At 35.4% G+C, this 24,124-nt stretch overlaps 1 protein-coding gene across 2 annotated transcripts; it reads right to left on the bottom strand.

Moving 5' to 3' along the window:
• Window positions 1-8,728: 8,728 nt before the first annotated feature.
• On the bottom strand, window positions 8,729-23,316 carry LOC141827996 (uncharacterized). 2 transcript variants are annotated; one of them, XM_074715344.1, is made up of 8 exons: window positions 23,113-23,316; window positions 21,442-21,556; window positions 16,020-16,267; window positions 12,172-12,327; window positions 11,895-12,051; window positions 10,653-10,792; window positions 10,529-10,564; window positions 8,729-9,942 (listed from the first exon to the last, which is right to left on the bottom strand). In XM_074715344.1, exons 2-8 carry the CDS (start codon window positions 21,515-21,517, stop codon window positions 9,088-9,090), a joined length of 1,668 nt encoding a protein of 555 aa, XP_074571445.1. In that variant the 5' UTR covers window positions 21,518-21,556; window positions 23,113-23,316; the 3' UTR covers window positions 8,729-9,087. The 2 variants fall into 2 exon arrangements, with proteins under 2 accessions (XP_074571445.1, XP_074571446.1); XM_074715345.1 differs by having other exon boundaries at window positions 11,904-12,051.
• Window positions 23,317-24,124: the final 808 nt, after the last annotated feature.

Raw genomic sequence — 24,124 nt, 5'->3', positions numbered from 1 at the left:
AGTACTTATTATTATCCTTGAAGAAAATTATAGATAAGAGATTCATTATATATATAACATACTCGAAAAGAATCAGTAATAACCATTGGGTATTGATGAAGAGCTTGAAAACAATTAAAGAAGAAAAAAACAGAAGATATCTGAAGATCACAGTATTTGCTGTGTAGATCTACAAGAATCAGTGATACTAGAAACATACCTCTTGATCAAAAGGACATATAGTTGTTTGTTGTAGGGAGAGAGAGAGAGAGAGAGAGAGAGGGAGGGAGAGAGATGATGGTCTTTGATCTGATGCGTAAATCTAGAGAAACCCTAGCAGGATTCTTCACTTCCCTTGGGATGTGCTGAAGAACCAGTTGCTAAGTCCACACCCTAATTCCTACTTCCTCACGCCAAAACTGCACACATGTATAAAGATCACAATACCATATCAAAGAATCAGCATGCTGCCCTACTCTTTCAGAGATCACAAAGAAGAGAGAAATCGATCAAAAGCTAAAGCTAGAGATATTCATGCAGCATGATGAACATGGTGGCTTCAGGCGACTGCTGCAGGAGAAGTAAAAGAGAGGAGATAGGTCTGTGAGCGGAAAGGTGGAAGCCCACGGGAGATATAGGCAGAGGCCATGATCATCTGAGAACTGTAGAGAGAAAGGGAGAGGATAAAATAAATAAAGAAATGAAAGCAACCAAAGAGAAAGAGGTGACAAATATGAGAACACGCACATGTGAGGGATGCATCATTAGTTCTCTCTGAGTTATCTTGGAGATGAGATCTACTAATGGTGGAGTGTTGTGTGGGTGTGTCCAAAGTCTCTACTATGAGAGCAGAGGCAGAGAGGCAGGCACTGGTGCATGGTCAGAGCTTGGTCTTTGCTGCCACTATTGACTGTCTTTTTTTCACTCAAGAACATTAGTGCTGCTACTGTGTGTGTGCATGGATGGCATGGAGGTGAGCTCTCCCCCATGCACCATGGTCATCTGCATGCCCCACAGCACAACATGCGTTAGGGTTACTACTCCTTAGTGGTGAAATATATATATAGTTTATCATTAGAGTTTAATGGTTTGTTGTGAGAAAGATTAGTGATTGTTAAATCTGTTAGTAATTAGTAGTTTTAGTTCATCTTATCAATAAATGTGAGTGTGATAGGTGATAATAATTTTTCAATTATTAATTAATAATGAAGCTTATGCAATAATGTCATTGCGATATTGATTATAATAGCCATGCAATGATCAATAATGACAAATTTTTTTTAACATGTATATAATTGTTGTTTATAGAGTCGTGACTATATTGTAAGAATCATTTAATTTGCATTTCTCTGTGTATTTTCCGGAGTTATGTGCTTGCATTTGTGTATCTAGGGCATCTATTGATTATAATAACACTTGATAAGTCAATTGAGTTGATGGAATTAATTGAGTTAGTTATGTGAAATATGAGCAAGTTAGATAGAATAATTGAGGTATAGTAGATAAATCTCTCAGTTGGTTATTAGGCATGTGGATTGAGCAATTGTCGATGAGTCTGACAAGCTAATTGAGTCACATGAGAAATGGATTAACCGTGTCAATTGTATCGGTCGAGTAGAGTGGACTCACTAATTATATACATCAATTGAATGGGTTAGATAGGTCAATCGAACTCTACTTGCTTGTTAGGTCAAATTGCTTGATTGAACTACTTGAACTAGTTAGGTGGGCAAGTTGAGTGAATAGATTGTGCTATTAGTCAAGTCATAAACAAATTGTAAAGTTAATTAAACTAAGCACCTAGGTTAGAAGAGTCAAGTCAATATATATCAAACTGGGTCAAATAAACTAGATCAATCAGACCAATCAAATCTATTTTTTTCACATTATATTTTATAAACTATATATCTATGTTTTGTTGCATCATCACTACTACAAAATCATGTAACCATTCTAACATCACAATATATCACAATCTATCAAATATAATTTTTATGAAATTTACCTTCATTTTTAGCATGTCCAAAGTTATAATACCACTAAAATATTATAAAACTTTTAGTTATCATATTCCTCTAATCATTACAATGTTACTTTATGAAAAAGTGATATAACACACTGTGTCATCATATAATAGAGGTTATATAGATGAGACTACACGAAAATTTAAATGTGAATTAAAAAAGGGAGGGATGGAAGAAGGGTCTCTCGTGTGAATGTAAGTTTAAATTTACATTAAGAGTTGTATGATTTTATGATTGATTTATAATATATCACAAGTATTGAGGTTGTCAACATATACATGAGGAGAGACTCTCTCTCATACACATGGGCTCGCAATGGGTGCACATACTGAATCAAGTTAACTCATGTGCGAACACGACCTGCACGTGTCATTTCGAGTTGGGCGGGGAAAGACATGAAGGGTGAAACTCTTATATAAGGAGGTCATGACCTTGACCAGGGGACAATATTAATTGGATGCAATAACAAAGAGATCCTTCCTCCTTCGTTCCCTTAATCTTCTCTCCGTCGTGCATACTTCCCGACAAATCAACCTATGATAGCGTTCAGGTACAAACTTAGTTCGTTGCGATCGACTCATGCTTTGTGGTGATCACGATTTACCGTTATATCTTGAGAAACAAACGTCCGTTCTAACTTCAATGTATAGTCGAAGGGGGATGAATTTGTTTTAAAGAAACTATGTAAAATGCAAGCCTTAATTAGCTTCTCTCTGTTTCCGATTGGGTGATCCATTCGGACTCGATGCCAATTCCTGACCGAACTGTTCCCGAGCACCATTCTTCCTGCCCGAGCACTTATCGACCCATTCAACATTCGAGTGATGCAATGACTCAGTGTGACTTGGCAACACGAACAATCGACGTCCCGACTCAACAACTTGCTTGGGTGATATTCAGCTTCTCACTCAGACTTGGGAAGCACATCAGTCATTTGAGAGCACTCAACGTCACTTGGGAGGGCTTGGTAGCTTGGGCATTCGACCACTCAAGAGCACTCTGAAGTCAACTACTCGGCATTTGATAGCTCGACTGACTAGGCAACTCCACATTCCCACTCAGACTCTAAATGCACACGAATTGCTCGGATCTTGCTGCACTCAAGATCACTTGAAAGCACTCGACTTCATCCAGCGACTTCCTACTCAAGCTCGGGAATCACTTGGCAACAATTCGACCTAAATCAACCTAGACTGATAGCTTGAGATTATTCGCTCAAGCAATCTCATAGATAAGTCTGAGTTATTTTATAATTTCAATTCAGACCTTTTCTCTGTAAACTCTGGCAATAATTTCCAATAGATTATGAAATAAGTTTCAATATATAAATGGGACTATCCTAAAATATAAATATTTTAACTGATTATTATTGCAAGAACTAGGAAGTTGCTTGGTGTGGTTGAAAGCTAACAGATAGCAAATTTGTTAATTAGTGCACACCGTTTAGGGGACTACCCTAAATGAAGAATCTACATATATACATTTAGTAGTTGTAAGTATTGATTATGTTGACTCGGTAGGCAAATTAGGAAGGAAGATCGTCTACCTCAATCAATGGATTATATATAATTAAGGGGATTTATACCCTTTCTTTTCTCTTGCTCTCCACTAAGTTAAGGGCCGTGCACTTCATCAATATCAAGATTATCACTTTATAAGACCTTACAAAACCTAGCAACCGTTAAATCAAAAGAAAAGCCAATTTTTAAAGTCAAAAGTATCTAATTGATAGATGTACCTAATTATCTTAATTATTAACTATACGTGGTCATGTAACACGTACGTTTCTATCATACCTAATATTTAGGTTAGACAAATCTAATAACATGAATCACATTATAGGGTTCAACTTAAGTGTTAGTGAACATATACTTTAACTTACAATCAATGAGTTTGTGTTTGTTTTAAACATAAGAAAATCTCTCAAAAATCATCCATGAAACTTTTTACGTGAGTTATCAGGCGTTGACCTTCTACAAGGTCAAACAAAGACACCAAGAACAGATCAGGCATCAGTAGATGCTGCTCGTGATCGTGATCAAGTTATGAATTATAGCGTACAATTGTAAGCTTTCATTGCTCACTGGTTTGGCGGCTGATTAAATCTTTGCCTTGTCTTTTGATCTGTGCAGTGAAATCTTGATGAGATTATTGCTCCATAGCAAGAGCTTGAACAACAGTTTTGAGCCATCGAACAAGGCGTGAGCAGAGTGCTCTCTGCGAGGGAACTGCTCGTCGGCGCCGGGAAATTAAGCAGAGAGGAGGAGCCTTGTGGCTGGCCGACGGGGGAGGCGGGAGCCCGGTTGCATCTCGTCCGTTGCTTGTTGATTTGTGGTTTTGATTGTGGAATCGGGGCCGTCCATCCGTCGCTCTTCTCGCTATAAAAGGGTCCTGCTAGGGTTTTAGGAGAGGCAACTACTTGATCTTATCCGAGCAGCGGCGGCGGTCGTCTGCCTCCACGTCCTCCACCGCGGCGGGCGCGAGGAGGCCTCTGCGATGGGACGCTGCCCCCGCTCTTACGGGTTTGGTAGCGGCCTCCGTCGGTCTCTGTGCGAGCGGATCTCGCTTGCTTGCTGCTTGCGTGCGTGCGTGCGGAGAGAGATGGGCGCTGCCGCCTCCGCCGCTGCGATGACGACTACCCGCGGTCGGAGCACGCGTATTGGTCGTGCAGTGACGGCCTCGCGGGTTCCCCCAAATCAATTTTCTCCCATTTCCTCCCTGATTTCGTTTTGGTTGGTAACCACTCCCTTGGCAAACGATTTTTTGGTCGATTGAAATGATATTTACCGTTGCCTTTGATTTCTATATGTTTCTAACTTCGTTTAATATCTTGTTTCTGATCGTTTTGCTACATTTTTCTCGGATCTATTGATTCTCAACGATCGCCGTCCTGTTTGATGGTTTCAGTTGCTTGACATATGCCAAAAAAACAATTTTCCCCCTCATTTCATCTCGCAGTTTTATGTGTTTCTTCAGATCCAGATCGAGTAGGCTTCTCATCTCTCCTATCTGTTGATAATTATGCATCATATCTCATCGGTTCCGATCAAGCAGGCTTCTCATCTCTTCCGGATTGTAAGGATCGAATCAGAACCGCAGCGGATGCGAGTAGGGGGATGCAATTACGCAGCGGTTCGTGCGTGTGCTATGGATGTGAAGGATGGAACACCGCCGGAGACAGTTTGGCGGCGGCGGCGGCGGCGGGTGTTGGTGCAATTTGCACTAACGGTCAAACTCAAGTTTTGATGAATGACAAATAAGTTAAAGTTAGGTTTGTTGTGGGTTTAACCTCTTTAATAAGTGTGCAGGGTCGAAAGACTTAGAACCAGACACCAGGCTGAAGTCCAGGGTGGTTGAGCCCTGGCAGGAAGTCCAGTTGGGTCCGCAGAGCCTGACAACTGGCCGAAGACCAAGTTGGTTGAGACTTGGCAGAAAGACCAGGGTGGTTGAGCCTTGGCAGGAAGTCCTGGTGGGTTAAGAAGTCAAGTAGAGCTGCACAAGGTAAGTGAGGTAAGTCACTGGAGGAGCGAACCAGTGAGGACGAGTCCAATTTTGGACTTTAGGCGCGGTCCAACTTAGACCCACTGGGGTGATCTAAGTTGAGTCCTGGTTAGATCCTGGTCTGGGAGACAGGATCTAATTAACTTTAAACTTTATCTTAGTTCAAATAAATTATGCTAAATCTGAAAATTGATTTATATGAATCAAATCATAAATTATCATAAAGATTTTATTCCTTTATTTTATATATATATATATATATATATAATAAATATTTTTTTTATATGGCCACGTTAAAGGATAAAGTTCCTTTTTTTTACGTTTTTTTAAGTGGTTCCATTGACGTTTAAGGATAAAAGTATCCTTCTTCATCTAATCGTTTCATTGCCACGTTAAATGCTTCTTTTGATTGACACGTTAAAGGATAAAAATGCAGTCTTCATGAAGCTACGGTGCAGATAGGAGTTAAAGCATCAAAATAGGATCTTGATCGAGCCTCCTATTCCTATATAAAGGAATTGGCCGAAGCTTTCAAGACAACGTCGCTCTCTTTGGAATTAAAGAAAACAGTGGCTCTTCATCTAAGCTTCAACAGAATTCTCACGCTCAAAGATCTTGTGCTGCTACTTCCGTGTCTCCCTGCTGTAGTCGAGGCTCTGACTCGACTTCGTTCGACCGCTGTCGGAAGACTGACCCCAACATCCGAGTTGCTTCAGATATTCTATCTGTGTTGGGTAACGAACTTTTTATTAATTTCTTCGTACTTAATTATTAGGGAGTGTGGGGGTGTCACACTTCCTACCTTGTATCGGATCACTCAACCGGGGGTTTCACCGGTTGAGGATTTTAGTGGATTGCCCAACGTAAAGGTTCAAGGAACCTGGGCCTTCGAGTAGGAGTCGCCGAAGGCTCCGAACGAAGTAAAATCGCTGTGTTCTTCTGTATTCATTTCTCGCTTCGAATTTCGTATTTTCCGCTGCACGCTTTTCAAAGCACAAGTTTCTAACTCTGATTTTTAAACGAACGAATATTTTAAAAAACACGTGATTCACCCCCCCTCTCACGTGCACTCGATCCTACATAATGGATAGCAAGAGTATGACGATCATTAGGGATTAATTGTATAAATATAAGTTAATTTATGGGAATAAATAGGGGATTAAGAGTGGTTGTGCTAGTGCTTTATATCTTTTTTTAATTAATACAATTTTTATCTTTTCTTTTTTCTAAAAAAAGGAGAAAATTAATAAAAATGTTCTTAAATTTGTTCATTCATGCTAGAAGTTAAGAGGAGAAAGTCAAATGAGAGATAAGTTCTAGACATGGATTTAAGATATTCATTTTCAAAAAAATAAATTTAAAATAATAAAAATAAAAGTTCATCACTGTTTTACTTTAACAAAACTCATTTTTATACATAAGATGCTTAATTTTTCTAAAATAAATATTTTTCTCTTTTATATCGCCTATAGAATTTTATAAACAAAAAATCCATTGTAAAGAATATTTAAAATATAAAAAGTGATTTAGATCGGGAGAATTATTATTATTTTCATAAAAATAATGCATTTATTGAGTTATAAATTCATCATCAGCGGCCTTATTAAAAGTGACATCTCAATTTAATCTTTCGATAGACTTGTGAATTTATCTATGAAGATGGCTTTTTTTGGCATATTTAATTAATTTCAAGCTCACAAAGTCGGTCACCTTTGTCATGAATAAATTAATACTATTTTCCCCAAATTTAATATTAATATTATATAATATATTATGTTTTAATTGATTAAGTGACTAATTACAAAATTTTAGCAAATTATTTCATGACAATTAATTAAAAACATACATTTTTCTTGAACATGTCACGATCAAAACATAAATAAAATAAAAGATTTAATTTATGTGAATGAATGCATTAATGCAAATCGACAATGACATAAAGTTTGTCTAGGGGACATAATTGAGTTGGTACTCAGGTGACATTTTGATCTTGTTTTGATCAAAACTCTTTTAAAAGCAAAAATCTTTTAAAAACAAAACCTACTAAAGGAATTTAACTTCATTTAATTTCTTTAATTCCCTTTCCTTCAAAGTTCATCCTCCACCTCTATATATATAAATAATCCATGTGTTGTTCTTTGAATTAATTATAACAAGCTGAAGCACTAGATTTTATGGTGACTTCTCCATCTCCTTCCAGTTCTCCTTCTCGCAAACCTGAAAACTCAAAGAACAAGACTCCAAGCAAGAGGAGAACCTCAGTGTTCAGAGGAGTCACCAGGTATATTTAATTAATTAACAAACTCTGTTCTTCCATAGTGTATCTATTTATTTATTTTTTAAATTTCAAGCATAGATGGACAGGGAAGTTTGAGGCTCATTTGTGGGACAAGAACTTCAGGAATCCAACAAACAACAAGAAAGGAAGACAAAGTTTGTTCTGCCAACAAGTTTTGGCTTCCTTTTTTTTTCTTTATTTCTTTCTTTCTTTTATGAGTGATTGGCATTTCTGTTGCATATGATTTGGCTGCGATTATGCTGAGAGGCCCCAATGCGATCACCAATTTCAACTCGGCCTCCTACTCATCAGTGACGCCGAGAGATCATCAGTTAAAGTCTTTCACCTCCTCACTTGACGAAGAAAAAGTCATCTTCTCTTTCAGTGATCATCAGTGCGCTCTCTTTGACCTACTCTTGCAGCATTACGATCATCACCGTGCAGTCGTTTGTTCTCCTCGTCTATCGGATTAATTCTGACAATGACGACGATGACTTTGATCGTATGGATCTCATTTTTTATAATAGCTTCAGCTTTGAAGATTACTTTTCCCATGATGCTTATATATACATATATATAGATTTTATGAGAATAAAAAGGCATCAACTCTTGCACTTGATCATTATATTATGAGAGTTCATTTCGATCAAAGGAAAAAAAAAACGATAACAGAAAGAAAATGAAAATTCATATGAGTTTCAGTAGTAGCAGTTGAAGAAGCAGTCAATTTGTTATATGAATTGTTCTCATGACATTAAGGATAATTAATAATAATGGTTAGATTACCTCGTAGCATTTGGTCACTGCTGAGATTTGCATCTATGGATCAGATAGAATTATGAATTTGAACTTTTTTTGCAATTTTATTATTATGACAATTAGATAAATTGATTTAATGAGTGATTTGTGGTTTATACCTCCTTATATGAAAATTAGCAACCTCATCTAAGCAAAAGGATAACTTGGGGAAAACTTGTAGCAAACTCTACCACACCTGTAGGTGAGTCACCATCCCTTACAAGAAGTGCAATAAATTTAAAAAAAAAAGAGGATCAAACACAATCTGTGTAGATTGGTTAGGGTTACAACAAATTCAGTATTTTCCCCATTGTCAATGGGTTCGACTTATGGGTTGATGTTGCCGAAACTTGCCCAATAATCCAGTGCTCCTGATCCAGCCTTGCCTGGATTGCTCTGTCCTAATTTATCAATCTTCGATACACTAAAGCTATTGATAGTATACATAGGAGAACTGGAGGGAAGACTGCCATGCCAGGCATGTGCAAAACCCTCAATGTAACAGCTTCACTGCGGCTGGGCAGTTGGAGCCGTCTGTGACTGGCCGTAGAACCCGACGCCAGGAGATTGGTAGAAGCCCATTGAGGTTGACTGCAACTGCTGCTGCTGCTGCTGCTGCTGTGATGGTGGAGGTGGTGGTGGAGGTACAGGTGGGATACTGGGTCTCGTGAACCCCAGTGGCATATGGGATAGTGGTAGAGGGGGTAGTGAATTGCCTGCAAATGCATAAGGCCCTACGTTTGTTACTCCACTTGTCTGTGCATACTGCTGCGGAGGCGGCGGTGGCAGTGGTGGTAGAGGTGGCAGTGGTGGTGCAAAAGTCGGATGTGCCTGATTACTCTGGGACAGTTGTACGGATGAGGTTTGGGGAGCTACAAATGGAATTGACTGATGTTGCAGTTGCATCTGGCCAAAATAGGAGGTTTTGCTCATATCGGGCATGGTGATCAGCTTGTCAAGTCTGGGTTTTTTCTCCAAAGGGAAAATAGCTTGGCCATCAGAGAGGACTTGGGAATTCAGGCTTTTACCCATGGAAGCAGCTTCTTCTGCAGCCAAAGAAGACAGAATAGAAGAGAGAACTTGTGCCGATGATGATGATGCAGTGAGCTTTGCAGCAACTGCAGCTGCTGCCTTCTTGTGATCATCTTCTGTGCTGCTTATGCTGCCAGCAAATGAAGTCGCTGAATTTGGTGGTAAAAGTTGAGGGATGGATATCACCAGGTTTGATTCTGTTAGGGGCTTCGCTTCTGATGAAATATTTGCCGGGTGTGCCATAGAGGTAGGGTCAAAACCACTTGCCCCAACACCCAAGCCTATTCGTTGTCGCATGCTACTGGCATGATCACTGAGGGAATGGGCAATCTGGAAATTATATGAAAAACTGTCAACCAAGTTATCAAGAAGAATTCACGTCAACATAATATATTTATGTCAAAAGCAATCATAAGTCACAATTCATCTCTAAATTTCATCGTCTCATGGTAATCTCATCAAAACTAGGAAATGTTGTTCCAGAGCAAATAGAACTTTGAACAGACAAGGAGTCCAGAATCAATGTGAACGTATCAAGTAACTCTGACTTATAATCCAGAAGTTATAAAACCATAAACGAGTCTCTTTACTTGCATTAATTTACACACGACCAATGCCAAAGCACAAGAAAAAGTAACTTAAGTGGTCCATTTCTGTTGAAACTTCCATAATATCAATGATGTCCTAATGAACCAGAGAGCAAGTACATACACAACAAATGTAGAATTTTGTATTTGAACTTGACAAGTGATATGTTAAAATCAGGAAATAATTAAGATATACTGCTTCTGTTGAGTTCCCAACTAAAAATTGGTACGATTCTTAGTAACAATATGTTTAAATATTAGTTAAAACCAAGAAAAAGGATAAATGACGAATTAAAATCAGTTTACACAAGAGAAAACAAGTTCCTTACTTGTAATTGATCATTGATGAGATCCAGCTTAAATTCCTGGAATATTTAATTTGAGTAGAAAGTGAAATGTATTAGAAGAGATTAATTTTATCACCAAGAACCTGAGGTAGATAAGAAGCAACACCTGTTCTTTTAGAGCTTCTGTCAACTGATAAACCAGCATAGCTCTAGTTGATTTTGCAGTTTCTAGCTGTTCACTACATTGTTTAAGTACCGTTTCCTGGTTCTGAAGCTCACTTATAAATGCTGGTGCTTGTTTGTGACCTGATCAAGAACAGTAATGTATCAGAAACACCATCATCAAAGAGGATCACAGCATAAGACAACAACACAAACAAAAGACAAAAAGAAAAACAGAAGAAAGAAATCTAGTGTAGTAGACTAGTAGTATCTTTGAAGTAACGAGTCTTGGAAATCTCTGAAGGGTGGAAAAATTATTAATTGGTATGGCAATTATTACTTGGTATGAAGTTATTAATTGGTCCAGAATTATCCATACGAAAATAAAAAGTAAAAAAGAGGAAATAATTTATAAACAAAGGTGAGTGAGTGGGGAGAAGAGGGGATTGGTAGTTGATTAATCATTTTTTAAATTTTAATCAAAGTTTATTTTAGTTGATTAATTGATGAAGCATAGTTATTTATTTTAATCAATACGAATTAGTAATTGTTTAATCATAGTTTATTCTTATCAACAAATAAATTTATTTAATCAACGTTTACATTTAATCAAGTTATTGATTAGAGCTCTTCATGTTAGACGGAATGGGGTTTAATTTACAAATTGATTAGTTCTTGTTGATTAATTGTAATTTTTGTATTTTAAGAATACAATTTTTAATTCTGATTTATTGTATAAAAATTAGAGCAATTATTAATTTTTAAATTTTAAACAATGTTTGTTATTTTAAAACTTAATTAATTAATTATTAATTGTATGAGTATGTTTGAAGGAAACTAATTAGCAAGAAGTTACAATTTTAATGATATTGATTAATTATTCTTAAAATTGATTAATAATTTTATTAATCACATAACTTTATATAGGTTGTAGTTTAGATAATTAATATTATAACTTAAAATTACAAGTAGCAGGTTTTGTTATTTTAACTATTATCTATATATTATAAAAGTTACATGATAGATTATATAATTAATAAGTAACTAAAGCTTCATGGTTCTAATTTATTAAGTTATATAATTCAAAGTAATAGGTTGTTAATTTAATAATATGATTTATTAATTTTTAGTTTGATTTTATAATTGTAATTTACTAAATTTCCTTTCTATTTGTTATAGTGTTTTATTTGAAGGAAAAAAATATTGGCTCCAAAAATAGTCGCGGGCATAAAACCACACTACAGACCTTGTTTACCTGCAACATCAATGTCCTTTTCCATCTTCTCCAGAACTTGAACAGCATCCTTGCATTTGCTTAAAGCAGTATCTTCGCTGGAATGTTCATCAAGCACAGACTGATACGCAGTCACTATCTTTTCAGGCATTTCTCCGATAGCCAGTTTCTGAAAATGAAAAATAGTCCACAAGGAATGAACATTATAAATCTGCTTTGAATGGTTAAATACTTGAGTCCATCAAGGGGAAACAGACAGGCAGCTTAAAAAAGTTAAATGTATACTTACTACTCGCACTGAATTAGCATCCTTACGAATTAATTTGATGGGATTTGAATTGCTCTTGCCATTGTTTGAAACAGGAACAGGCACAGTACCAAGGATCTCATCCTTTAGGCCTCGCCCACGAGAGCCAAATACTTTTCTTTCATCCCAAATCTCTACCTGAAGTCATCAAATGAAATGCAAGAGCACAACAAAATTATCAAATTATCCAACAAGTTGCAGCATTATATCACCATTCTCTTACACGGATTAGTAAACCAACTAATACTATATTTGCATTTCCATTTTAACAACAATGGGTATGCAAATGATGACACATCTAACACAGAGAGGCGCCAATCTTAAGATAACAGTCAGTCTAGATAAACTAAGACTTGACTTTCAAAAACAATTGTATTTTATGTGGGAGCATTAATTTACCATGTACTCTTACAACTATCTTTAGATGTGTATCTGAAGTTTCAAACATCAAATATGAAGCAAATAATTGAATCTCCACCCAGTTTTACCACTCACAAGCAATTAATTATCATTGTGATAGGTTATAGAAAGAAATTTAAAAAAAAAAACCTAAACTATGAGATGCATTGATGATATTACTTCTATTGTTTTCTTCGAACACTTTGTGCACACTTCCTTGCCATGCCTCCAGACTCTTGGGCTAGGCATTCATGGTTTTGTTAATTTTGCATAGAGGTAGGTCATGTTTAGTTATATTCTTCTCTGACATCTGCTAGGATCATGCATGTTGGGCGAAATATACCATCCACAATTCAAAGAATTGACCCCAATTAGACCATGACAACTTAACTGACATGAATTGATGCGAATCTGACCAAGACATACCAGAATGAGAAACTGCAGCAAATTCATAGCTAGAGTCGATGAAGAATCAGAAACATTAGAATGGTTATAAGGAGAGGGGAGCATGTTGAAACGACATGATAATCATACTGCAAATAATGATTTGGGTAGGTGGCTTGGTATGACTACGATGTGGACAAGGACAAGATGATTACTATTACGCCCACATCCAGCATAATAACTCTCTTCATTCGCCACCATAACCACCATGCATATCAATGACAAGATTTGATCAATCATTAGATAGAGTAAAAACATATCACTCAAAAACCAAGACAACATTGTGAAACACTGCATATGAAGAACTTGATGAACTACTATTGATCTCCAAATGAAGGATGTAACCAAATAGAAACTTAGCCACAAAGAAGACATCTTGCTTCTTTTTCCACATGATGACCTGTTGCAGAAAGAGAATAATGTGTGAGTTCATCCCATTTTTTCTTGAATAGTAGAGCTAACATCCTTGTCATTTTCCTTTGAGGGTATTCAAGTAAGCCTATAAGATCTTTTTATGCAATATAAGTATCTTTGAGTAAAGAGTATTGAAGGTAAGAACATTAGTATTGGGCATATTCTGCCAAAGGAAATCTCATTTACTCTCCACCGACTCATGAAACAAACTCAAAGCAATTGAAAATCCACACTGTTGAGGAGCTAAGAACAACATAGTCAGACTCTTGCCACTTCAAGAATTTGATGATACTGATCTGGTTCAAGAATTCTCTGTCAATTTGATGAGTTCCTCAGCAAAGCAGCCTGACTGAGAGTCAAGACCAATAAAGATAGTTGCAATAATTGAATTTGATGGTTATCAAAGATAATAAATGGAAGAATTTTAGAAATGGAACTTTGATTAATCAGTTCACAGATTAAAAAGGCAAAAAAGCTTCGTTGATCTGGGTTGAACCAAAATGTTTTTATTTTAAGAATGTGTACATTTTATTTTCCTAATACATATTACATATTATATATGTATTCAAATACCGGTTAACCCACTGATAAAAGGGCAGCTCGGTGCACGAAGCTCCGGCCAATGCAGGGTCCCGAGAAAGGATCAGACCACATTAGGTCCCAGTAACCCACTGATCTGTCTATTAAATTAGTGACCAGAAGCTCAATCGGCAACTGGTCTGTCCATTGAATTAGTGACCGGAAGCTTAGCAGTCTTTCTTCAATCCATTAAATTAGTGCCGCAAGTTCAAATCGTTAATCAGATGGGAATTTGATAATCACAAATGTAACAATGAAGAATAGAGTTTTGATTTGTTGTGGAGGCAAAGGGAATTTTTTGTAAATGGAAGCCCACATCATTAAAAGTGAGAGAAAGAGACAGATTTGTGAATGAGAGAGAACCGTAATACAAGAAAGGTGGGATCCTACATGATTGACTGAGAAAACAAAACAAGTTATAATAAGATACTAGGCATGTACTATCGGCAGCATCTAAAAAATAACAAGGTAAAATCGTCCTCTTTTAGTAAGGCATGTCATTAGATAGATGTTGAAAGCAATGAAGAGAAATTATGCTTGCTCTTCCAACTGTAATGAACCTAACATCTATTTGACTTTGATTTCAAGAAGTCTATATTAGACTGAAAGCACAAAATCAAGACACCAGAAAATACTCCAATCCATAATCTTCTTTTCACTGTTCCCTTTCCTTCTTGACAAAACATGAAATTTTGTTCTGTTTTCTACACTTAGTATGTATTCTTATTCTTTCAAGTATGTATTTTTCATTCTTCTGCCTTTCTTTTGTACCACTGATTTGGAGGAGAGAGGCTAAATTTTCAGTTAGAATGGTAGAAAAGAAACGTCAGCAAATTATCCTTTATTTCACTGATTTTGTTGCCCTCTCTGCAAGTACACAGCAACAACAATGGGTAAACTCTTTGAATTTTTGTCATAAAACTTTATATATGGAACCCAAATTCTCCGAGCACCATAGCAAACTTATCTGAGACTTCCATGGCACATGCATAGATAGTTATGCACTCTAGTGCGCGAGCACAAGGCCTCTAACTTTACATGAACAAAAGATGAAAAAAATCTCATAAAAGAATACATAATTAGCTAGCTACAAAGAGAGAGAAATAGGGTACTCATAAAAATGAAATTTCCATCTGTCTAGAGATGATAACCAATGTCAGTGGAAACAAGGTAATTTAAATGAGATTACATGATAAACAACAACAACCAAGGCTTATCCCACTAAGTGGAGTTGGCTATATGAATCCTTCTACGTCATTGAGCTATCCCCTATTATATCATCATTTATATTTAAATAAATTTTATCTTATTTAATTATTACTAACCAAATCTTTTTTGATCTTCCTCTTCCGCATTTGATATGCACGATTGTCATAGTTTCACGTCGTCTAACTGGAACATTTATTAGTCAGAGATACATTAAATTATGACAAGTGGAACTGAAAGGATCACTAAGAATATAAGACCAGGATATAAGATCAAGAAAACACATGAAACCACACTAAACATCTAATGTACCAACAGTTGCATACGGTCAGAGAAAAATCATACTACTTTCTGCAACTATCTATGTACTCAAAGCATATCACTTTAAACACCCATACATGCTTGATCTACTAGAAGTTGAAGTCCAGAGATGAAACATTTAGAGAAGCGCTAAGGCAAAGAAAATGAACAAATGGGGTGTAGTGGCATGAACCAAATATGGGCATAGATGAATCATTTCATTCAATGTTTCCCCAAATCAATCAATAATGCACCTTGGATTTATCTTATTAGTGGCCATTAAGGACATACCAAAAGAGATTACCTTAATTGTAGCATTTAAAAAAACTAAACAAATTATTAACCAACAGACATAACATAACTAAGCATACTCACCATTTGTGTAAAAAGATATATAGCGCCATTTTTTGTAATAATAATATTCCAAATGCCATACGCAAACTTGATTCCAGAAAAATTCACAGATATTTAATGTAACAAGTACTTACCAATCTATTGACCACTTTCTTTCCATGATCTTCACCATTCTCATAGACATTCTTTAAACATCCAGGAAGCACTTTCCAAAATTCATTCACAAATTCACTTCCCTGGCGTCTACTATTCTGTAAGATGTCATTGGCCAAGTATAGAAAAGGCACTCTTTTTTCATTTGGAGAATTGTTGAAAGCTTCATCCCATGTTTCAACTATATTTTTTGCTTTATTCCGGTGAATAACACACCAATTTGACAAGGCTAGTCTTCAGTTAAGAAACAGCAAACAGGTATTGCACTTACTATAATGCGATTAAATAGGGAAAAATAAATATGAAGTATGTCAAAAGTACTAAATCAGCTTTTAATTGTTAAGCTACTAAAATTAAATCAGATCTCAATTGTTAACAAATTAATAATGCAATAGATTAGGAACAAGCAGGAAAACACATGACATGGGAATACCAAATAAAAATATCATATTTTCAGGACAAAAGGCAGAAAACTGCCAAGTATACAGGGAGGAAGTCTAGCAACCATAAAAACAAAAAAGAAAATGCTCCTAATTAAGTTTGTGAGAAATATCATTATCGAGGTTCTTTTTTCTTTTAACAAGATAAATTTGAAGCCTCTTATCAATTACAATAAGTCTCATAAGTATTCTTTTAAGGCCACCTGAAAGTAAACCACCTTAACCACTATTTGGGGTCTTTACACCTATGGTGGAGATTGTTTATGCATAGTTGCAAAAACCATGCAGAGGCTGAATATACCCTTGGCAACTTGAGAAAAAGGCCTTCTTCTAGTCTTAACATACTACCAACTAGGCATCTTCAGGACTCAGAAGTCAGAAAGGGAACTGAGGTCAAGTGAACACGTCACACACACACACACATACATGAAAAGACTGTTGCAGAAAAGATTGTTTAGGCGCCTTAACTGGTAGTCTAAGTCTTTATGCAGATGGATATCATGGATTAAACATTAAAGACTGTCACAACAACTTTTGAGTATTCCTAATGTAATAACAAACTTTGAAGGATTCCTGATGTTGTGTTACAATGTGGGTCAAAAGAAATCTAATACACCAGGTTTATCTATGGTATGAAATCTCATACCATGCCAACTAGAATGGACAAACCCTATTGTTCCAATAAATTACTAAAACACAAAATTGCTCAAGATGGATAATTTTTATTGTGCTATCTGTGTCAATCATGTCATGTTGCGCTGATATGTTAAGATGAATTCAAGTAATGGTAATTATTTATATAGCTTGTTTGTCCAAAAAATAATTCATTTTATATTAAATAAGTAAATCTCTACACACATTTAACTAGAAAAATTATTTTAAAATTAATTACTGATTGATAGTTTTATTAAAAGTAGAAAATCTAAATGAAGAGAATTAAACGAGTAAAACACAAATGAATTTATTTCAGCATGTTTTGACACATACTGAAACATGTAAGCATTGGTATGAGATAATGCCATAAAATTTAATTCAATTAATTGTCTAATTAAAAGGGAGTCTTAGCGCAACAATAAAGTTACTATCGTATGACCTTGTGGCCACGGGTTCAAGTCGCAAAATTAATCTCTTGCAATGTAGGGTAAGGTTGCATACAATAGACCCAATGTAGTCCAACTGTTTCCCAAGACTCCGTATTAGCAAGAGCTTCGTACATTAGACTATCCTTTTTTTAATTGTCTAATTGTTTTTATTTTTACAAGTAAACTACAAGAAGGGGTATTAAAAAAATAAAACCTATAGTGTCTAATTGAGAAGTAAATGTCTTATTCTTCCACACAGGATTATTTGATATAGTGTATATATATTAATACGACTTGCCTACTGAGAATCACTTATTGGTCCTTCAAGTTGGTATTGATCGAGATGAATCCTAAAAATATAACTCATTTCAACTAGGGAAGGTGCTTATTCCAAGAAGGTTTTAGGATTCATGGAGTCACGTAGTTTCATGCAATACAGCATGGGCTCGATTAGATTTTACATAAATAAAACTTTCTGGGAAATTAAGTCTATCACTCTTTAGTTGCTTTAAAATCATAATAATAATAATAATAATAATAATAATAATAATAATAATAATAAAAGATAAAAAAACTCTCTTTCATGTGATAATGGAGGTGGCAACTATAATTCAAAAGTTGGCCTCGAACTTCGAGAAACCTGCAGCATGTCATCAAGTTGATTTGAAAGGAATTGTTTGGTTTTCTTGTTCATACAAAAAAAAAATGTTCTTCCATTAGAAATCAATCGACAAGATTACAGAATAATGAAACGATTGATGTAGACCCATGTTATCATGATTAATTCAGCATGAGCACCAATGAACGATTGGTGACACTTGATCAAGGATGATAATCCACTACACATGGAAGCAAGAAATCTAACATTACCATCTCAATCCATTTGCCATGTGATTCCAATTGAAGAGGAAAACAGAGCATTCTTCAATGAATTGGCAGATGCTAACTTACAGCAGGCATTCACACCTTCATTATGAATCCAAGCAAAAGAGTAAACCTTTGGCAATCATATCTCCTAAATGCCTAAAGCAGGTACATGGTAAGAGGAGCAAAGCGCCTTTGGTTGTTGATCCACTATAAGCAATTTTTTAGGAACATCTAGAAATTTAAATTAGCTCAAGAAACTTATGTAGCAAGCATATCAATTTTTTAGGATAGGTACACTAAATAACAGTAGAAAATCTTCAAAAATGAAGAGAACTTAAAAAAAGAATAATATGCATATTGCACATCATTAAATACCAACAGGCTGTAGTGATACATGAACATAGTAAGTTAATCAAGGTAAAAAAAAAGTGCTTACCTTATACAAATATTAATCACTCTTAATAACATAATAACACATGCAATGTTAGAAAGCCAAAATCAATTACTATTTTTTGGCCTTCTTGCCTCAGTTGTCTTGCTAGTCATTTCAATGCCTTGCGCATGCTCTTTAGCGACAAATCGAAAGATACAAGAATAGTTTTCCCTTTAAGTTACAGAGTGAGTATCAATGTTTTTTTTCTCTTTCGTACCATCTAGTGCTAGTTGCTAGGCATTAAGACAGCTTCTTGGCTCCAACCTTAGTTAAGGGCATAAATAGTATAGTAATATCATTACTATTTGATATGATCCATGTTATTTTTAAATCATACTATCAATATTATTATCATAATCTATAGAGCAAAATATAAAAATATCATATTGTTGCAAGTTCACTACTTACAGTAAATCTGTATTCCTCATTCATTTTCTTCTTGAAATATCTTGATATTGCAAGTACTAGAAAGCACTAAAGCACTGTTTAACAAATTTGTCAAATGAGATGAATGGATTTGGTAAAATTTATTACAAAATATGAAAACCAAACTGCATTATTCAAATGATTTTGATATCCTATAATGTGTAAGAGAACATAATACTATATTTAATAGCATATCATTACATATGGAGTAAACTATTATTGAATAATAACAATATGTGCACTAGAAAATTTTGTCCTCATATGCTTGAAATAAGAAGAAAAAAAATCATTTTTGACTACACCTTTGCGATCAACTCATGATGACCATGATATATGAAAAGAGAAACGGAGAACAACTTTGGCACGATATGGATTCAAAGGCATCATTAGTTTCGCCCAAATTATCATTTTGTGTACCAATGTAATTCATTCTTCTCAATTATTATTAGGTGTCAAATCCAACTTGGCAATAATTAGACTGTCCACATAACAAGATTTTCTTCTTTTATGCCATCATTGACATTGAGATTCAATTGTTGACATTTATACTTCTATAGTATAACATCATCCTCAGTGGTTAGATTTACTTTTTCTAAGTTGGATTTAGCATTTATGTGTATATTTTTTTAAATTTTGATTCATGTGCAAAAAACAAAAAACGTATTGTTTGCATGTGAATCATAATATATTGCAAGAAAAAAATTGTGAACCAATTCTAACAGCTTGTTGTTAAAATACTATTTTGTGTCGATTGCCATAGACAAAATGCATTATTTTCCCTGCCACCAGCACACAATCTATGAAATGGTCAGTGGTGGAGATGAGGCTTCCTCACAATCATACAAAACAGGTCACCGGGAAGCGAGGACGAGGTGCAATCTTCTTATGAATTGCGAGCAGTGAGGTAGACTTCTCATGTGAGGATGAGGCATGATCTTCTTCTACATGAAGTCATGAGAGGTGAGGCAATCTCCCAAGGTTTGGAGTGACGCTTCATCTAAGTAAGAAATCCTTGCCACTTTTTCTTCTACTTTTTTTCATTTTTATTCTTTTCCTCCTGCTCCTTCTGATTTCTTCCTCCTTGGTTCCAATGCACCACAAGTCGACACACTGGCACTGTACAAGCACAAGCATTATTCATGCTAGGAACCAATACCCCCACTCATAATGATACTTCAAACCTTGCTACAAACTCACATCCTCCCCTCCTCTACAAGTGAATTTGGGTTTGGTAAAGTTGGGTTTGATATGAGTTGATTCAATTTAAAACACAGGTAGACTGAGGTTGAACCAAGAATAAATTGGGTTAAACATGGCTAAATAGAGAATTGTTTTCAACTAAATTGAACCAATTCAACTAAAGTTATAAAATTTATAAAGGAGATCTAATAGGGGTTTTCAACATCCTTTTCCTTGTTCCTTATGAGATTGTCCTACTCTATGTGAGTAAGCAATGACAATGGGCAATCCAACCAGCCATTAGTTGAAGCAACTGATATAATTTTGGCATGAAGACCACAATGATGTAGCCAAACCATGTTATTGGGAAATGATTCTTATTGGTCTTTGACAGCTAGTGATAACATTCTAGAGATGGTCGTCACTAGTTGCCTCATTCATCACTTATATGACCAAAATTGAGTGAATTCTTGTTTTTCAACAGTTTGGTCAATTCATCTGCTCCCACCAAATTCAAATTACCCCAAGTAGATTCAAGGTTATTTGATTGTTTCCTCCAGTATACTTCCATGCCTAAGGGTTATTGCCTTATGCTTTAGCAATTGAAAAAATCGAATCAACAAAGGCTGATTTCAATCCAACTGTCCTGATACGATCTGGATGGATCAATTTTGTAAACTATGGTGTGGGACACACTTGATGCAAGTGAAACCATATTATGCAAGTCTAGCAAGAAGACATGAACAAAACAAAACAAAGATGGACATTGATAAATTCAGCAGAAACCTGAGGAAATTCCTTACATAATTCACTGATATCTATTACCAAAAAAAGCAGTGTGTCATAAACCTTAATATAAAAAAAAATGACCTTGTTATCATGCATGCTTTTGCTTAGAATTTGAACCTTGATTGTTCAATTTCAATACCTGAATGAATAGATAAGATACACACTGCTACTTTGAAACAAAGGATACTTTGAATACTTTGTTGTGAATTGTTGAGCTTTGAAAGCTTCTCAACTAATATCTGGTTGTTGAAAGCCTCGCTCATGTCTCTCTATGGATAGCTGCTCACTGAAGCAAGAGGTTTCTGACAAAAAGGTTTACAAGTTAACCAGCATGTGAAAGTAGCAATTAATTCAAGTGCTAGCTAAATTCCTTCATCTCAGTAAAATGAAGGTTTATCACAATCTAGTGTGCAAGAAGTAAAAAAGGAAAGCACGTATTGAGGATATAAATAAAATTAAAGGCAACATGTATTGTCCATTTGATCTATGAAAAGTTAGCTAATCATGATTAACTAAAAAATTGTCATAACATCTGTTTCTGAAATCAAATAGGATAAGGGTTGTATGCTTACAGAGCATGTGAAGTAGAGTAATAGATGACAGAGAAATTTGACTTTCCCATCAATAAAGAAATTGAGTATTAAGTAAGCCATGGATGCAACCAAGATCATATTGTTGGAACATTAACTCTTTAGGAAAAAGGTAAGCATGTCACTCCACAAACATTAATTAGCTCTCATGCTGTTTCTCAATTCTACATCTATGAATAAAACTTAAATGAACTTTATGAAACCAATATCTATTTCCTATTCCAGTACATTAATAAGCCATCAAAATTAGGTAATTCAGGCATTCTCAATCTCTTGATCTATACTTAAGACTCTCTTCTGTAGGCATATGGAAAATCTTAGCAATGCATTCATTCTCAAGATAGATAATAATAGCCACTTATGTCATCTATATAATCATGAAGAATCCAGCTTGCATTTGCTATCATTATTTCCAAATAATAATAATAAATATTCCATCATGATAAATTTAGTATGCAGCACTATGTAAAAGGTATATAAATGGAGTCACAGGTAGGAAAAAGAAAAACTATCATTCCATAAATAGGAATAGGAAAAACCAACTGAAACTGTGTATAAATTTGCTTTTGTCACTTAATCCGTCTAGGTTCTTAATGAGAAATTATCACATTCAAAGAAAATTTAAATATTGCTTTTAGCAATGACGGCGCAACATGAGTTAATACTTCTAGCTTCCTAAATGAGTAACCATCACATTCAAAGAAAATTTCAGTATAACTTTTAGCAATGATGGCGCAAAAAGCAAACACGCACTTCATGAAATTCAAATTTCAAAGTACAAATTCTAAAAGAATCACCCCTGCTCCCCTTACTCCCTTCTACCCTCATGTCCTGACGATATTTCTTTGTTCTCCATTTTCATCACATGTCGTCTGTATCTTGTCTCACACTGCGCTCATAACGTTCCTACTACAGTTTATTAGTTATGGACTAGGCCAAAGAAACCCTAAACTTCAGCAATCGATCGCGTCCTCGTTCTACCATATTGGAGCAGCGAGGTTACCTCATAAAACCAAAGGCATGCAAAAAGGTATAGCGCTTAAAATACAGAAACAAGACTGGTTCCTGAACTCTAAATCCACCATCTACTCTAGCTAGTTTACCACAAAAGCCCAGGAAAGCAATATTGGTTCAGAAACATCTTATTGCAAAAATTCCTCAAAGAAAACCCATCAATCTCCAAGAGTTAACTAACTGTGGCGACAACAAACACTACAAAGTTCCGATCTTTGGCGTCAAGAAAGGTGGCAGAGAGTAGCCCAACCCACCCAACAACAGGAAGGAAGAAAGTATCAGGCTGGAGAGGAGACGACAACGCTTCGGCCGATCTGGAAATCGGCCACCAGAGCGGCAGTGGAGACGAGTAGGGCTCTTGTCGGCGGAGATGGGTTGCACCCGCCCGCCTGCTTGCTCGCTGCCGAAGTGCAAATAGAGGCGACGGTATAAGCTGGAGCCGAGAAGGGGGCTGGATTTTCTTTTATTCCTTGCCAATTTAATTTGATCCTGGTTAATTCCATTGGGGCGACGGCTTTTGATTTGTTCCCCTACCGGTTTAAACTTGATCGGGCTTGGAGTCGTCGACATGGGCCGGATCCGGTCGGCCCAGTATTTTAGAAAAAATAAAATATAAAAAAATATCTCATTTTAAAATTCGGTTGAGGCTTCAGGATTTTGAATTTTATAAATATATATACATATTTTTTCCTTTCACTTGATTTTTTCCCTTGCTTTCTTAATCATGTAAATACTTAAATTTTATACAACTAATTTTGGAAATAGATAAATTTATAAATAGACAGCCTATTAGATAAATTTAAAACATAATTCATACATATATAAAAATTAATTTTTAAATATGTAATTCAAATTTTATCTCTTTTATCACTTTCTTTTTTTTTTTTTCATAATCTCATGAAAATTTTCCACCGTACCATAACCCCGAAGCACTTATTTTCTTATCTTTGATCAAAGAAATTCATGAAATTCTTACTTCTTGAAAACAAGGAAGAATTATTTCAAGGAAAAAAAAGATTTATTCAAACTAATTTTGAGAAAGGGCAGGATGAAGGATCTAAGTTGATTTCGAAATGATTTAGAAATAGAAAATCGCTAGAAATGATCATTGAATAGTGAATTTTTGTATATAAATTAATCTTTCAAATACCAAGCATCATCCAATATTCTGCTCGCAAAAAGTTTTTTTTTTAATAATAAAACATCAAAAGAAACAGCACCTAACCTTAAATATTAGCTTTCTTGACCCCAAAAATTTGGAAGAAA

The sequence above is a fragment of the Curcuma longa genome, chromosome 4 (assembly GCF_044706935.1).
Source record: "Curcuma longa cultivar G26 ecotype Majalengka, Jawa Barat chromosome 4, ITB_CL_G26_1.1, whole genome shotgun sequence".
NCBI lineage: Eukaryota > Viridiplantae > Streptophyta > Magnoliopsida > Zingiberales > Zingiberaceae > Curcuma > Curcuma longa.
This window is presented reverse-complemented; position numbering and strand designations above follow the sequence as displayed.